General features: G+C 38.5%; 1 protein-coding gene across 2 annotated transcripts; it reads right to left on the reverse strand.

Moving 5' to 3' along the window:
• Window positions 1-1,356: 1,356 nt before the first annotated feature.
• Window positions 1,357-15,984, reverse strand: SMIM29 (small integral membrane protein 29). 2 transcript variants are annotated; one of them, XM_039338905.1, is made up of 6 exons: window positions 15,831-15,984; window positions 15,570-15,722; window positions 8,970-9,142; window positions 7,352-7,377; window positions 5,964-6,069; window positions 1,357-4,404 (listed from the first exon to the last, which is right to left on the reverse strand). In XM_039338905.1, the coding sequence occupies exons 3-6, from the start codon at window positions 9,078-9,080 to the stop codon at window positions 4,342-4,344; spliced, it is 306 nt and encodes a 101-aa protein (XP_039194839.1). In that variant the 5' UTR covers window positions 9,081-9,142; window positions 15,570-15,722; window positions 15,831-15,984; the 3' UTR covers window positions 1,357-4,341. The 2 variants fall into 2 exon arrangements, with proteins under 2 accessions (XP_039194839.1, XP_039194831.1); XM_039338897.1 differs by having other exon boundaries at window positions 15,633-15,722; window positions 15,831-15,980.
• Between the last annotated feature and the right edge of the window lie 100 nt (window positions 15,985-16,084).

Genomic DNA, 16,084 nt, shown 5'->3' on the forward strand with positions numbered 1-16,084 from the left:
CAGTCAGTCTCCAGCATCTGCCCAATGGATTGACATTTGTTCATCTTCCAAGACCAGTATAACTTTGCCTCTCTTTATAAATATACAAGAGCGATCCCTGTTTAAAACTCTCATCTTTCTAGCCTGGATAGCGCAATTTGCACAATGCCTGAACAAATTAGTTTCCAATTTAAAAATTATTTTTGGCAGTGATTAAATAATAAGACAATAGGAATCTGTATTACTATTGTTCCATCTAGCTCAGTATTGACACAGAATGACTGAAAGTAGGATTTCCGCCGATTTCTCCTGCCTCATTTGAATATGCCAAACACACAAAAAACAGGATTTTCTGTGTGCATTGCATGTTATGTACTCAGGCAAAAGGATTTAACTTTGTTTGCCTGCAAAGAAAGCAAACCTTGTTTATTAAGTAGGCACATTTTTTTTTAATCTTTATCAGGGCAATAGCAGAGAACAGTATGAACTCTTCCCTTCCTAAGGGTTATATGAAATATCCTTTCCATTACCATGCTTGATAATTTTAATTGACCTATGGCAGTGTTTCCCAAACTTGACAATTTTAAGGCATGTGGACTTCAACTCCCAGAATTCCACAGCCAGCGTTGCTGGCTGTGGAATTCTGGGAGTTGAAGTCCGCATGCCTTAAAATTGTCAAGTTTGGGAAACACTGATCTATGGTTATGTGAGGTCACAATGCAAAAGGATAGTATAATCAGTAGCTTATAGCATATAAATTTATTACTAAAGATTGTGGTTTACTTGAATAAAATGAGTAATGTTTTAAACTTTTCTTTCATAGCAGTAGACCAAAAAAAAAAAATAAACCTGAATTCATAGGGACCTCAAAAGGCACAAAGAGGATTCTTGTCATCAAATTTGTCACATGTCCTTGCTCCATTCTTAATGCAGCAGGCAATATTTTTACTTGTAATATACTGTATGCTTAAACCTAAACGACATTTGACATATATTTGGTGGCATCTTATTCTTCACTTCTTTTATCACTTCTGGTGTTGAGGAAGATGCAAAGTTCTGGTTCTTGCACTTCAGGCGGCCTCAGCGATCATTATTTGATGCTGTTGTAGTGTGTCTTTGATGTTGTGTCTCCACCTTCTTCTGGGTCTGCCTCTTTGGCCCTCTCTTTTTGTATGTGCCTTGTACAGTATAGAATCCCAAGAAATTTGATGGTATAACTGGAATAAAAGTTCTAAATATTGAATCAAGAGCTAGTCAGTCTTGCCATTTTCCTAAAACTGTTCTTCCCTCTTCCCATGCTTTTGCTTGAAACATGGGATTTCTGGGGGGAAATCCATTTTTTTTTATTCATTCTAATATTCACAAACTGCACAAGTATTTGGGCGACAATATTTAATTAGAGAGATGTAAAATCCCTGCTTTCTACTATTTTTAGAATTTTTAGATCTATCACCAGAAAAACACCTTTAAAAAATTAAAATTGTCAAACCTGTCTGAATATCTTCAATTCCTACTGTGTGAAGAAAGTACATGAGCAACAGTCTTGGATAGAGAAATGTAGATATTGGAAAGGCTGCACTGTATATGTTTCAGTAGCTGCATAGAGAAGTTGGTGCAGTTTATCATGTCATGATAGTATATTAACATAGAAAATTCTAACTTTATTAGATCGGGTGTCATGGGTTTTATTTCCTAATCTGAACAGAGACAAAAAGTGGTCTACATTTTTAAGAATTTAGTGGATTCCTAACCCCTAATAATTGTAAGAATAATCAGATTTAAGGTACTTCTTTTAAAAGAGATGTAACCTATATTCAACAGAAACACATTCCCAATAAATAGTACCTGAATCCCCAGATGTTCTTCAGTATCAGATCTGAAATGAGTATTTCAGTATGCTTCTGGGCCAAAACAGACTTGATGGCAATATGCTCTAAAGCTAATTGGAGAGAATTTCTGTAAAATGAAAGTGGATTACAGCTAGGATCCCAAATTCATGTTTCACAACCATAATGATACACTGCAGAATATTTTGGTCAGAATGTCACTTTGAATATACTCTAAATAGAAAAAGATTACTTTTTGTTTCTAACTCCTGTTATCAACTAATGGACCACTACTACAACCGATTCTAGAATTTTAATTTTTGCATCCAATGGATGTTTACAAAAAAAAAAAACCCTTTTGTTTCTAAAAACAGAACAATTTGCCTCTCAAATGCTGATCTGGAGGGAGCTCAACTGTTTAGAACAGGTTTGCTCAGGTCAGGGGTTCCCAACTGAGGACGCAAGATGCGAAAACTTGGGTTTTCAAAATTATAGCGTACATGCATAATTCGTTGCTGTTATTTCAAACTTTTCTAAGGGGTGCAAGAATATATCAGAAGCGTTCTAGGGGTGTGGGGTATAGAAAAGATTTACCTAAGCTGCTGACTTAGGTAAAGAAGGAATGGCAAAATCATCCTGACTTGATGCTCCTGGCACTAGCTGATATCTGCCAATTGTATATCTGATTCCAACTAGTGCACTGCATTTGACTTAATTTTTTACAAAGATCAAAACAGGAATTTTCATTTTGCCCAACAGAAAATTAACTCCAACCATATGACAAATCAAAGTAGCAATCTAACACTCAGAATGCCTCAAGCTGAAGGTTACTCTTAAATCTATTCTTTAGCTGCTGTGGGGATGGAAATACATAATCTGTATCTGGGAAATTTATTTCTATTTTGAGACATTTAGTAGTATGGAAGTAAATGCAGTACATAAACGAAAGAACAAGCATTCAGTACATTTAGAAACTAAAATTCATGATTGGATGTAAATCATGACTGCAGTTTTTTGCCTGCAGACCCATAACAAAGCAAGGAGTAATAACAATATGAGATATAAATTAAAGGCATATAGATGGGGACAACATAAAACAAATTACAGTGCAGAGTCCATATTGATTTCATTTGAAGATGATGCAGGAAATGGCAACTAATTTTCTTCATGAATTCAGCCCATGTAGCTGCACCACCAGTTCATCAATCTTGTGTGTTTAGGAAGAGAAGCAATAGTTACAATGTGCATTGCCATTCAGCCTTGTCATGCCAATCTTTTTCTTTGCATTAGGAACACATTGTCAACCTCAAAAGGCACCAGATATATGCAATATAAGTTGCATCCCAATTTTCTTAAAATGTGTGGAAGACCCCCAACTTTGCTTAAAATCAAAACTTCGGGGGAAAAAGACATAAAGGCATTAAGACATTTTCTCAAAGTTACCAGTGCAGCTTTCTCATTAGGTGCATAATTTGTGTCCATTTGTTGAGTTCAGCAAGCAACGAGTAGCACAATTTTTTCAGCTTCAGCAAAACAGCAGTGACACTACTGCACCAATATGTCAGTCCATCTCAGGTATATCAATGGTAACAAGCTGTATTCACAAACATAGGCATAGCAGGTTATAGTACTGGAAAAGCTTGATTGTTTTGCCAGTTACTCCTAGTCAGGTTCAGTTTTATTTATAAAACAGATGATTTCTCAAATACCAAATATACAGTAAGTCCCTATTGAGCTCAAACATGTCATCAAAGAAAATAGATCTCAGAAATAACTATAGTCCTTTCTGATAGACATGCTAAACATCTATATGAACTTTCTAGCTAAACTGCATCCTTCCAGCATGTAACACATAAACAATTCCAAAGCTGGTGACATATACCCGTTATCCCTATTTCAAGAAGTATACCACCACCCCTCAAGCACTGAGTTATGCATTTGGCAATTTTATTCACTTTGCTTGCATCTGTTCAGCAACATGTTACAGGAATCCAACCATTTTAAATAATACACCCTTTTACATTCTTAAGCATGTAAGGAGAGAAGGCAGCTAGCAATGTGTGCTGGAATATCATAGCAGCTGCATTCTGATGCTCTTTGTTCACAAAAGGAAATGGAGGTTGACTGCTTTGTTTTTGCTTTGCTTAATGAAGCCGAACTTTTGAGGATTGATGCCCATAATGCAAGAGCTATTCAGTAATATTTTACTCAAAAATTCATAAACTCCTGTATCTCATCATCCACATAAAATGCAAATCAGGAGACAATTGATACGAAGAATGATGCCACATAGCAAGCTGTCCTAGTTCCAAACACAATTCTCCAACCCCTCAGGCTGCTCTTTGTATCAGGTGTCCAGTGCCAATCTCCTTGACATGGCTGGCACCCATTACACCTTCTGTTACTGGAAGTCATGGCAAGAGGCTGTAGTACTGAAGTGTAAAGAAAGGCAGCAACGTTAATGGCATTCAGGTTGGCACACATGCCAGGTAGGTCATCCATCTACACTCTTACGATCAGTCTGAGCTGAGTACCATCAAGCTTTCACATCCATAAATGAATTGCGATAAGGCTGGTATCCTCCCCAACCTCGCATGACCTGTAATACACAGACACATACTTAATATCACCACCAGACTTTCATTAATAGCATCTTTTCAAAGAATAGGCAGCTTCCACAGCCTATTATTATGACTGAGGATAATAACCTGGCAGTTTTTATTACAATTAGAGGCTTGCTTCCCTAACTCAGCCACATGAATGGAAATCCTCCAGTAAACTTTTAATGGGAAGGAGATGGATGCTCCGTCTGCAATTCCAATACTGCATCGTTTTGGAAGCCACTTCAAGAAAACAAAAATGGAGACAGCGTTCTTTGTGGAAAATCACCTTTGAAACAGAAAGGAGAAAAACCAGCTCCCATGCACTGGCTATGTGAAACAGCTAGGCTTAAGCATATTTATGCTTCTGTGAACAATTCACTTCCTTTTTTATGCAGCCATGAAAAATGGACAGCCAAGGATCTTTTTTTTTCAACATTTTTCATTTCAACACTGTTAACAGATAGAGCAGAATACTGATTACACATACAGTAATATAAAAATAACTCCTTACACATTGCTTATTTTCTAGCATGGTCCATAAAAACAGTCAAATGTCCTAATAATATTTGGCTTTTTTAGCTATACTCACACCTTTCTGTAATTCACTAAGCAAGCAAGATCTCCAACTGCAACTTTCTAATGTTGTTTGTCAGACTTAAGAAAACTAACTCTTCATCCTCCCCTCATTTTGACTTGTATCCCACACATTTCTGACAGAGCCAGACAACAAAAAAAATGTTATTTTTCTTGAGAGTAACCTCCCTATTTTGTTTGTAAAAGGCTGTATCTTGAAAGACACAAGGCACTTTTGAGGGGAAAGCTTTGTGATGTGTGCCAAAATTTCTGCATTACAGTAGAATGCACAGTTTATCCCAGATATGCACACTGCTGTTAGCTGTTTGCTTTTTTATGGGAAAAAATAACAGTGATGAGAAAAATAAATTGTATATAAAAAGGCTCAAGCTAACTCATGACACTCCTAGAGGCAGTATATCTGAACCAGGAGGCTCAAGGAAAAAAAGCATAGCTTCAAACTACTCGTAGTATTCAACTTATGACCACATTTGGGACCCAAACTTGTTACTGTGATCTAAATTTGAACCAGACCCAATTTTTTACAGCAGCTGTTAAGCATATCACAGGATCATTAAACAAATCCAGCTTCCCCTATGGGCTTTCTTGCTGGAAATTGGCAAAAAAAAAAAAAATTGTATTTTGACACATGTTGCCTGACCTGGTTAAAAAAGTGGGTGAACCTCCAGAATAAGAGGCTACTTGATTTGGAAGGTGATGAATTAAGGTTTGGTTATTTATGGTAGGGGTCCCAAACCCCTGGTCCATGGACCAGCACTGGTCCGCGGCATGTCAGAAACCGGGCCGCGCAAACAAGTGAAATCCCATCCATGGGATGCAGGTAGCACACAAAACCATGCCCCCTCCGGTCCGTGGAAAAACATCTCTCCACAGAACCCATTTGAACATGAAATTGTCCATAAGTATCCTGAAACATGACTCTGCAATAGGTATGTAATGTGTAAAATATCAGTAAGCTTACTTTAGTGTCGTCCGGCTCCACTAGGAGTTCTTGCTCAGCCTCATGCAGCTCCTCTGCAGGATCATAACTGTACATTGGCAACAGATGATGGCGTAGTCGATCGTATCTAGAAGGTAATTTTGTCAGAGTATAACCTAAAACTGTCCTCAAGCAATTGAAAGTTGCTACAACTTTTTTCTCATGACCCTGGCACTGTCTTAGGCAAGGTAGAGCTAGATCATAAAGCAATGTCAGGGATGAACAACAGTCATAATTTCAATACAATAAATATTTTGAAATCTCAAGTAGTTTACTGTTCAAATGTGCTAGATCATTGTTTCTATTAGTCTCATGAACTAATAATTATTTTCAAGTAACTACACAGGTCCAAGTTTCAGTCACAGATCTGGTTTATATTTTGATAATTTATCTTAAGTTCCAATCATCAGTTGCCAGTCTTTAGCAACCTGATACTCTTCAAATGCTCTGAACAACAGATTCCAGAATTCCTAGATATAGGAATTCAGGAAATTGTAGGTCCAATACATTAAGCAGCACAAAATTAGGTGCACTATAAGTAAGCTTTGCATTGAATATGCATTTGTTTTTGTCAGAGGAAAACTTTAGAGTTAACTAATATAATAATAAAATACACAGATGATTTAGCACATAAAAGAACAGTCCATACCAATATTGACAAACCACTTTGCACGTTAAATGTTTATTTTGCATCCACCTAAAATTATATCATACTTACATACTATGGATATTTACCCGGAACATGTAAATTATACTATAGTGAAATGTTAATTTATGGATTATAATGAACTAAGAGTATGGATAGTTCTTCTAATTATAATCCATCTACATTAAACCCATGACTAATGAAGCATCATACAAACTGCATCCATGCAGCAACAAATCCTGTGATTTTAAATGATGAATTCCACTTTCCCACCATAACTCAACACATTAAGCTAGTATGCTTAAAACAGGTATCATTATTCACTATATCAGAAAACAATTGTGATGTGATCATTTATAACTATCCACAGTAGATCCTACAATACAACAGCTATTGAAAGAATTATATTATTTTTAATATAAGATTAAAAAAGAGTTACTAGTCAACTTCATATGCTTCTTATTAACTTTTAATGTAATTCCCAGCAGCCATTTTCCAGGGGCATTTAATGAAAGAAAAAAGAGGAACATGTCATAGTTAAACCAACATACACAGAAGCAATGTGCATTATTCCACTTTACATTATTTAATGAATTGATCTAACTCTGTTTACAGTAGAGTAAGTATGTAATTGACTGCATTGTTTTAAAAAAAAAAGAGTCCCTTCTAGTAAGAAGATAGATTTGAAAAGACAAGCTCAAAATCTACTACTGGAATTTCTTACCTCCTTTTTTTCTGGATATACATCATCTGCAATGACAAAGGGGAAGGGGAAAATAACTATGAGAGGAATGTGAATCTGCTCTAGACATTATTTCTTCTAACTAGGAATAAAAATAAAGAAAAAGAATAGAAGGAATGTGAACATCAGGGTCAACATTTGTTTCATTAGTCTATGTGGAATTCTCACAAGAGGCATGCCACATAATAGTAACATGCAGAGTACCCAGTTCATTTGAGATGTGACCTTAAGTGTCAAATGACAAGGATATTGACAAATGTAGCTTTATGTAGATAAAATCTCACCAATGTTTCCAGAGACCAACCTGGTACCCTCCAGGAATATTGGATTACAGCTACTTTATTTCCCTCAACTTAATATTTGATAATATTAACTAAGGACAATGAGAACTGTAGGATACCACAGTAGGGATGACTGTATCTTTTCAGTGGAATAGACTAAAGAAAGTCCTATTTTGGCATACTTCTTATGAAAGCTATGGTCCCTTAAGAAGCTGATTTCAATTTGTGAGCATCTTGAGGTAATTACAAGTTTCAAGGGCCTGAGTTTATGCAATGAAGTGTTTGTTTGGGCTATGGCTTCCAGATACACTGAACATAAAAACCAAAAGTAGAGCAGCTTTCATATAATCTACTTATATATCTACATAAAGCTATAAAATTCTTCAATCAATTTACATTTTAGGCACTAGCATTTTAGGCATACAACTAAACTGAAACATTTATTTTTTCCAAACTTGATAATATAAGGCTTCTTACAGTATCCAGGAATTCTAGGCTAAGCATCATTGAAAGCTATTGGAATTGTAAGGAAGAAATACTTTTGCTCAACCTAAAAGGGAAAATGTAATGCTTATAGAAAAGGGAAGCCAGATTATTTTTATTTATGTAATATATTACTAAGTAATGATCTCAAAATTCAGTCTTCCCAAAACAAGCATTTCATCCTATTGCATTCCTACATCCAATAAAGTATTACCATTTTGACAAAGCACTAACAGCAACAAACAAACCAGCTGTACTCCTCTCCCAGGTATCCTGTGCGCTGGGATGTAGTCCCAACACACCTGGAAAGAACAATATTAGAGAATATTTTGTTAATCTATATAGGACTCAGGTCTGTGGGTGATCTGAAAATGCTGTTGGTAAAAAGAAGAAACATTTGTGGAGCTAAGTAAAGGACAACAGTTTTCTCCAAAACTGTTTCCCCCACCCTGGAATAGAGGGTGACTGCATAACGCACACAAGTGACAACAGACAGAATTCTCATATTACTTTTAAAAAGTTTAATTATAAATTTTTGTGACTTAGGTCACTGGGATTTCCCGAGATGCAGTGTTCACAAATGGGCATTTCTAATTTAAAATGGTACTGACTAACTGAAAATACTGCAACTGTTACAACAGAAACTATTGACTAAAAATTGATATTGAGACTCATCTTTTTTTTCCAAAGAAAACTTTCCAGCATATTCCATCGTTGACATAAAAACTAGAGCAGCATTTCTCAGCAACTTTAAGATGTGTAATCTTCAACTCCCAGAATTTCCCACCCAGCATGCTGGTCTAGAAACCAAGTGCTTCTGTCTTGAGTCCACTCACCACTGCCATGATGATGCCAGCAATAGTGATAAGGAAAAACGGCACTAGAATATAGCCCACCAGGGAGTCATTGGTTGGCCCAGCAGAAGTGGGCATGGTGGTATTATTCATGGCATAGAAAACTTGCTTGACAAGATCGGAGAAGCAGCTCCTGTCATCATTGGGAAGTCCACCTCACAACAATAAAAAAAAAGTTTAGGATTAAAACACATTCTACAACTTGCCAAAAGCCACTCTTCTCCTCCTCCCCAACCCGCTGCCTTCAAGCAACTGACCATAAGACAGTCACAAGAATATCACATGCTACTCCTCACATTAGAATCAATAAATGAAATCCTTTAAAATATTTAGCCCTGAGATAGCAATCACAGCTAAATGAAGCTGATAAAAGGGGCAAGAAAAATAAACCATTCCAAGACAAAAAGAGAGTGACAAGACAGAAAGGTAGACCAATGGAAATAATGCTGGCATCTTGGTCTAGCTAGTATAGCTGACCTCTAAAATACTCTTGAAGAAATGCTTTCATCCATCTCACTTTCTAGATATTTCCCATAATGGAGAAAGGCAAAACTGCAACCCTTACCCCACACCTCCCAGCACATTCTATCAGTAAAATTTACATAGCAAAATTTGCTCCATGCTAGGCTCACTCACAAAACAAAGTACAAAAACTTGTTTTGGTCTTAGGTTAATAAACCTGTGGCCCTCCAGATGTTGATGATAGAGCTCCCAACAGACATACCCAGAATGGCCAATGGAATAATAGTAGAGAATTGTAATCAGCAACATATGGAAAACCGTACATTTCCCACTTCTTTAGACACATGCAAATTTAGAATCAAGCAAAGCAATCTGGGTTAATTCAAATAGATACAACATGTTTTTCTGTATGGGACAGAAAAAACACTAGTTTTTAGCCATTAATGCTACCACTGTTCTGACTATTATAAGAAAATAGAAACCTGTAGTTTAGTAAATGGGCCATAGTTTTCTGGTAAAGCACATAATTTGCTTGCAGAATATGCCAGGCACAATCCCCATTATCTCCAGGTACAGATTTGTTTGGTAATCCTGTCCAACAATGCTGGCTTAGTCTGTGGTTCATATCTTCATATTTTCAAAATACTCATAAATAAATAATCTTATAGGAATATTGGATAACTTTTTTTTCAAATTCTGAATTGGGAGTACAGGTTTTCATTGTAAATGCAACCGAAATACAGGATACAAATACAATCTAGATCAGTGTTTCTCAACCTTGACAATTTTAAGGCATGTGGACTTCAACTCCCAGAATTCCACAGCCAGCATTGCTGGCTGTGGAATTCTGGGAGTTGAAGTCCACATGCCTTAAAATTGTCAAGGTTGAGAAACACTGATCTAGATTTATATTACTATGAGATGTAAAAAGCCAAGTTGGACCAATTCCTTGTGGCCCCTTGTAATGGTATGTGGGAATGACCTTGAGAGTTAGAATTAGGGTTAGGAGGAGGAGATACAGCCTAGGAAATTATCAGCTAAAAGAGAGAGGAGCCTGCAAATGCTTAATAGACAAAGAAATTTAAGAAGGAGCCGCCCTAAGGTATCAGACAACAGGAGATTTATGGTTTCTGCTCTGACTTGCAAGTTCTGTTAATGTAATCTGACAATAACATAGCACTGGTTCCTGTGGTCATGTTTTCTGTCTAGTCACCTGGGAAGGCTGATACCAATCTTGCAAGTCTCAAAATACAAATCTCTCCTGGTCATCAATGTGTTATAGCCCAATACATTAGAGTGGATCTTTCTTAAATGTCTTTGCTTGTTAAGCATTTGAATAGGGACCCTCAAATCTCAGGTGGGAGGCCAATCCAAAGAACTGGGACATCTACAAAGGTAAGAGATGGTCCCACAAATCTGGCTCTGTGTCATGTAGAACTTTAAAGGTGATAACCAGCACTTTTAACTACATCCAGAAAGCAACTAGGGTCTAAGGCAGGCATGTCAAACTTGTGATGTCACGCAACGTATCAGAGCTTTCTCGCCATTGTCGGCAATGGGGTGGGCGCGGCTCTGGTATGATGAAACCGGCCCACGGGCTGGCAGTTTGACACCCCTAGTCTAAGGCAACTGATGCAGCAGTAATGTAACTTGATGAATCACGGGGTAACCAGAACTATACATGCCACAGTAGTCTCAGCCAACTGCAGCTTCTGAATGTTCTTCAAGGACAGCCCCATGTACATAATGCAGTAATCTAATCAGGAAGTGATTAAAGCATGACTGTGAGCAAGCCTCCCAGTCCAGGAATAGTCACTACTGGCACACAAGCAAAGTCCCCCAGCTATGGCTGCCACCAGCTCTTCCAACAGGACTTTCAAATATAGGAGGACTCTCAAACTGCATTATCAATTCTGTCCAGGAGAATGTTACCCCCTCAAGAGTCAAAGATGTCAGCTCTCTTGATCCCAGGGGGCCAAAACCCCACAACCATTCCATCTTACTGGATTGCATTCTGTTTCTCCCCATCCAGGCCCTTATAGCTTTCAGACCCTGAAAAGGAAGTTAAACAGCATCACTTGCCCACCATGAGGTAGAGATGCATAATTTGGTATTGTCAGCACCCTGATAATACTGAACCCCAGATAAAGCAAAATTTATCTTGAGCTAACAGAATGTGAAGAAAGAACTATAGAAACAAATGAATTCAATGCCTAGGAGACTATCTATTTCACAGCTATAATTCAATACTGGAGAATCATTCCCATGTTAAAAAAAGAAGCTGGGAATTAAATGGAAGGACACCATCTATGATAAACACTTGTGGAAGTAAATCAACCTAGTTAACAGGAGATATTTCTTTAGATACTTTCTGTAACAACTCTTAAAAGTCCAAACAAACACCACATTCTGAGCACTTATAGATGATATATTCCCATTTATTCTGAAAGCCACAACAATTCAGAATGGCTGGCGGAGTGGAGATTTGAATTGGGGCCTTTTATCCCCTTCATCTGTCTTGCAATCTGGCCCTCCCTAGATTTTCTGTGGTCACAAGAAACAAACTTTCAGCAACCACATTCACTGATTAAGCGACAGCTACCAGAGCTAGGCTGCAAACATCCAGATTAACACTAGATGAAAGCAAAGAGATACAGAAGATTCTATCCTTTTACTGCCTTCTAGTTACTGCCTTAACCTCTGCTGTCTGGATATAGCAGTCATATTAAATAATAGCTGTATTATACATTTGGCAACCTACCCATAGTCAGCCAAACCCATAGTCAGCCTAATAATTTCTTAGGTAAGACTACAATTGGCTTGGAGAGTTCCATGGCACCCTATTAAGTAGTCTTCGGCTTATGACCACAATTGAACCCAAAATTTCTGTTGCTGAGCAGGACCGTTAAGTGAATCACTGCAGTTAAGTTAGTAACACAATTGTTAAGTGAATCTGGCTTTCCCACTGACTTTGTTTGTCAGGTCGCAAAAGGGGATCACAGTAACAGACATAAATACATGCCAGTGGCCAAGTATCCAATTTTGATCATGTGACCATGGGGATGCTGCAACATCGTAAGTGTGAAAAATGGTCACAAGTCACTTTTTTCAATGCTGTTGTAACTTTGAACAGTCACTAAATGAACTGTAAGCATGGTCTGACTATACATTAGACTCATGGTCATCTTATGCATTTATACATTCATATAATGTATTTCATGTATACATAAATGTATATTACATAATGCATAATATATTTCATATAAATATGCAGAGAGCCAGTTTAATCCAATGATTAAGGCACCAGGTTAGAATCCAGGAGACTGTGAGTCCTACTCCCATCTCATACATGAAAGCTGGCTGGGTGACCTTGAGCCAATCACTCTCAGCTCAACTCATTTCACAGGGTTGTTCTTGTGGGGAAAACAGTAGAGAGGAGTATTAGGTACGGTATGTTCATTGGCTTGAGTTATTTATAAAAAATAAAGGTGAGATATATGAATATAAGACCCTGCATGGGATGTACCATCTATAGATAGCTGAGGTGGCAGACATTGGGAAATCTTACCAATGGCTGGAAAGGACTAAACTAAAAAAAAACAGCACAGAAGCACTAATCATAGCAGCACAAGAACAATCAGTAAGCACCAGATCCATAGAAGAGTCAAAAACCAAAGTGCTTCAGAGACAGTCCAACACATAGTTGCAAGGTATAAGATGCAGACAGGAACAGCATACACTGAGTGAAAAAGCTAAGAAGCTGGCATTGTGTACAGAAACATCTGCAGTGTATGGGCTAGTCCAGGGGTCCCCAACCTATGATCCACAGTCCCAGGCAGCGGGCTATTGGCCAGTGAGCCACAGAAATGGCTGGCCGGGGCACGCACATGTGGGTGCGCATTCCCCCCCACTCACGCTACTGCCTGCGGTCCCATTTGCACAAGTGTGCAGGCGCAAACGGGGACACTTGCGTGGAATGGGTGTCCACAGCCCATTCACACATGCACCACTAGTCTGGGTGGTTTGTGCAGCCCGTTTGCACATATGTGAATGGGCCACTAGCCACTATGGGGTGTGCACAGCCGTTTGCGCATGCGCTAGTGTCTGCATGCGTGAACGGGGCTGCTAGTGCTGTGCCAGTGTGCACGGCCCTGTGCACACCAATTTTGAAGCTGCTCTCATTCCCTCCAGTCCGCAAGCCCGGAAATGTTGGAGACCTCTGGGCTAGACTCTCCCAAGTCCAGATGGAAGATTCTACAAAAGGTTGTGGAAAATAACAGTGCTAAGATCCTGCGAGACTTCCAGATCCAGATGGACAATAAGATACTGGTCAATCAACAGACATCATGGTAGTAGACAAGAAGCAGAAGGCACAAGATGGTGATAGATGTGGTGGTGCCAAGTAAAAGCAACATCAGGAAGAAGGTGTACAAGAGGCTAGAGAAGTACAAGTACTGAAGAAGGAATTAGAGAGGATGTGGAAAATAAAGACCAGCAGTGATGACAGCATTCAGGACTGTCACTCCTAAGCTCCAACAAATCCTCTCCATCCAGAAGAGTGGTGTGCTAGAAACAGCTAAAATACTGCGCAGAACTCACAAACTCCTAGGGCTCTGTAAGAGTCAATAGACTTGAGTTTTGGAAGATTTTTCACAAATATATAGTCGCAAGTTGGTTACTGACTACTGCAATATGTTATGATGAAAATAAAGCATACATGAAAATAGTTTAGCAAACGGTGTGGTATTGATGAGGGAGTAAGCAAGGGTGTGTGATGTGTTGGTTGTTTAACATATTTATGATTAATATAGAAATAATACAAATATGTATGTTTTCTATGATTTCCCATACAGTATGGTTAGTTCAGAACCCAAAGATCTCCAGTGAATGTTACTGTTTGATGCAATGAGGAGTGAAGAAATTTTTAGACAGATGCTGATAGGTGGGTATGTGCTAAGTATAAACAATGAATAACTTTGAAAGAAGTAAAACTAGAGGGGGACATGAAAATGCTTCATCAAATGGACATCAGTTTTGAAAATTCATGAGAAATATATAAGAGGTTGAATAGAGTGGGAATGGGGGACTTAAGCATGTGGGTGAAACAAAAGAGAGACTGTTCAATATGGGAGTTGAACAAATGAAAAGTGTTCAGTATGAAAAATATATGTTGAAGTGGTTTGGATATACAGAAAGAATGAACAAATGAGTTAATAGAAGGAGAAAATTGAGAAAGTCATGATGGGGTGGATTTGATGAGATCTTGAAAAAGAGGAAGGTGAGAAATTTAGAGAAGATAGATAAACAAGTATGTAGACATTGTGGAAGCAAGAACAAGATAGAAAGATTCCAAAAGGCGTAATGCATGGCATTGGTGTAACAGACTTTTAACTATTTCACCTTCCTTCTCACCTCAAATAACATAGTCTACCAGGAAAGAAAAGTTATATAAACAAAACCAGTGTTTTAACAGTCAAAGATTATTTTGACAATATTGATTTACTTACCCATATCTACTCTTTTTTTACATTTACACAACCCCTTCAAATGAAATTATTTCTCAAGAACTGGAGCCTAAGTTGTATCCTATGATTCCACACCCTCCTCTGATTTCTATTAAGTAAGAAAGCCTAAGACCCTATGAAAGGAAATCATAAAATTATCCCAATGTATATTATTTTTTTAAAAAATGTATAATCATAATCATGAAAATCTGAAAGGCTACCTTATTTGCACTTATTTAGCCAAAATGCTCCCAAAGAACTTTAAAAAAAAAAAAAAATCAAAGAACAGTGCTCAACTTGGTTTAGAAAAGCCACAGTGTGGTGTTTCTCAGCCTTGGCATTCCCAAGGAATTCTGAGAGTTGAAGTCCACACATCTTAAAGTTGCCACGGTAGAGAAAGGCCCCACTCCACCAGATCTCGACAAACAGAAGCAGCCTCCACTGAACCAAAAGGCTTTCGTTCAAGGGGACGACAGACCATTTGGGAAGAAGGCCTATATAATTCAGCAGTTCTGTTTACTTCCGAGTAAACAGAACACAAGCCCACATTCATCCCAATCATGGAACAGCGTCCTCTGGCAAACTCAAGAATTCAAGGCCGGCCCGTCTTATTCACCTAGTGTTCAAGCCGAGGCTTAATTCCTCTATTCCTCCTGTTTCCAGCAACGGCAGCGCTTACCTCTTCGGCATTCCCAGGTTTACAACAGCATCTCCATATATAAAAACACCTCCGCAACACTCATCTTCTTCCCGGAAGTCTCGCCTCGAACTGGGGGTGGAGAGAACACACAAGAAAATCAATGCGTCTCCACCTCCCTGCCATTTCCCCAGAGACTCATTCACTTCTCCATTTGCTTTTCACAGGGCCAGTTCTTACCTCCCTTCCTCCCCTCAGCTCCTCCGGGGAAACGTTTGGTTGCTGCAAACAAACACACGCGCCCTCCCGTTTCTGCAGCTCTCGAGCTTCTCGCGCTTTCAAACACCGGCAGAAGCCAAAAGGCGCGTGACTTCCCCGTACATTAGAGGGGAAGAGCAGCAGCCAATCCCAAACAAGGTTCCGCCAGGTAACACGCGATTGGTCATCGGGACTACAGAGGGCAATCTCCACCTATATAAGCCCAAGTGAAAGAT

This window comes from Crotalus tigris, unplaced genomic scaffold (assembly GCF_016545835.1).
Source record: "Crotalus tigris isolate CLP2741 ecotype Arizona unplaced genomic scaffold, ASM1654583v1 scf7180000017550.10884619, whole genome shotgun sequence".
In the NCBI taxonomy this organism is placed as follows: domain Eukaryota; kingdom Metazoa; phylum Chordata; class Lepidosauria; order Squamata; family Viperidae; genus Crotalus; species Crotalus tigris.

Excerpts from the sequence above, each read along its gene's own strand:
- SMIM29 (XM_039338905.1), bottom strand. The coding sequence starts at position 9,080 with ATGAATAATACCACCATGCCCACTTCTGCTGGGCCAACCAATGACTCC. Across the intron at positions 7,378-8,969 it reads CTGGCATCATCATGGCAGTG|ATGATGTATATCCAGAAAAA; the intron begins GTGAGTGGACTC and ends TTGTCATTGCAG. Across the intron at positions 6,070-7,351 it reads TATATCCAGAAAAAAAGGAG|ATACGATCGACTACGCCATC; the intron begins GTAAGAAATTCC and ends ATTACCTTCTAG.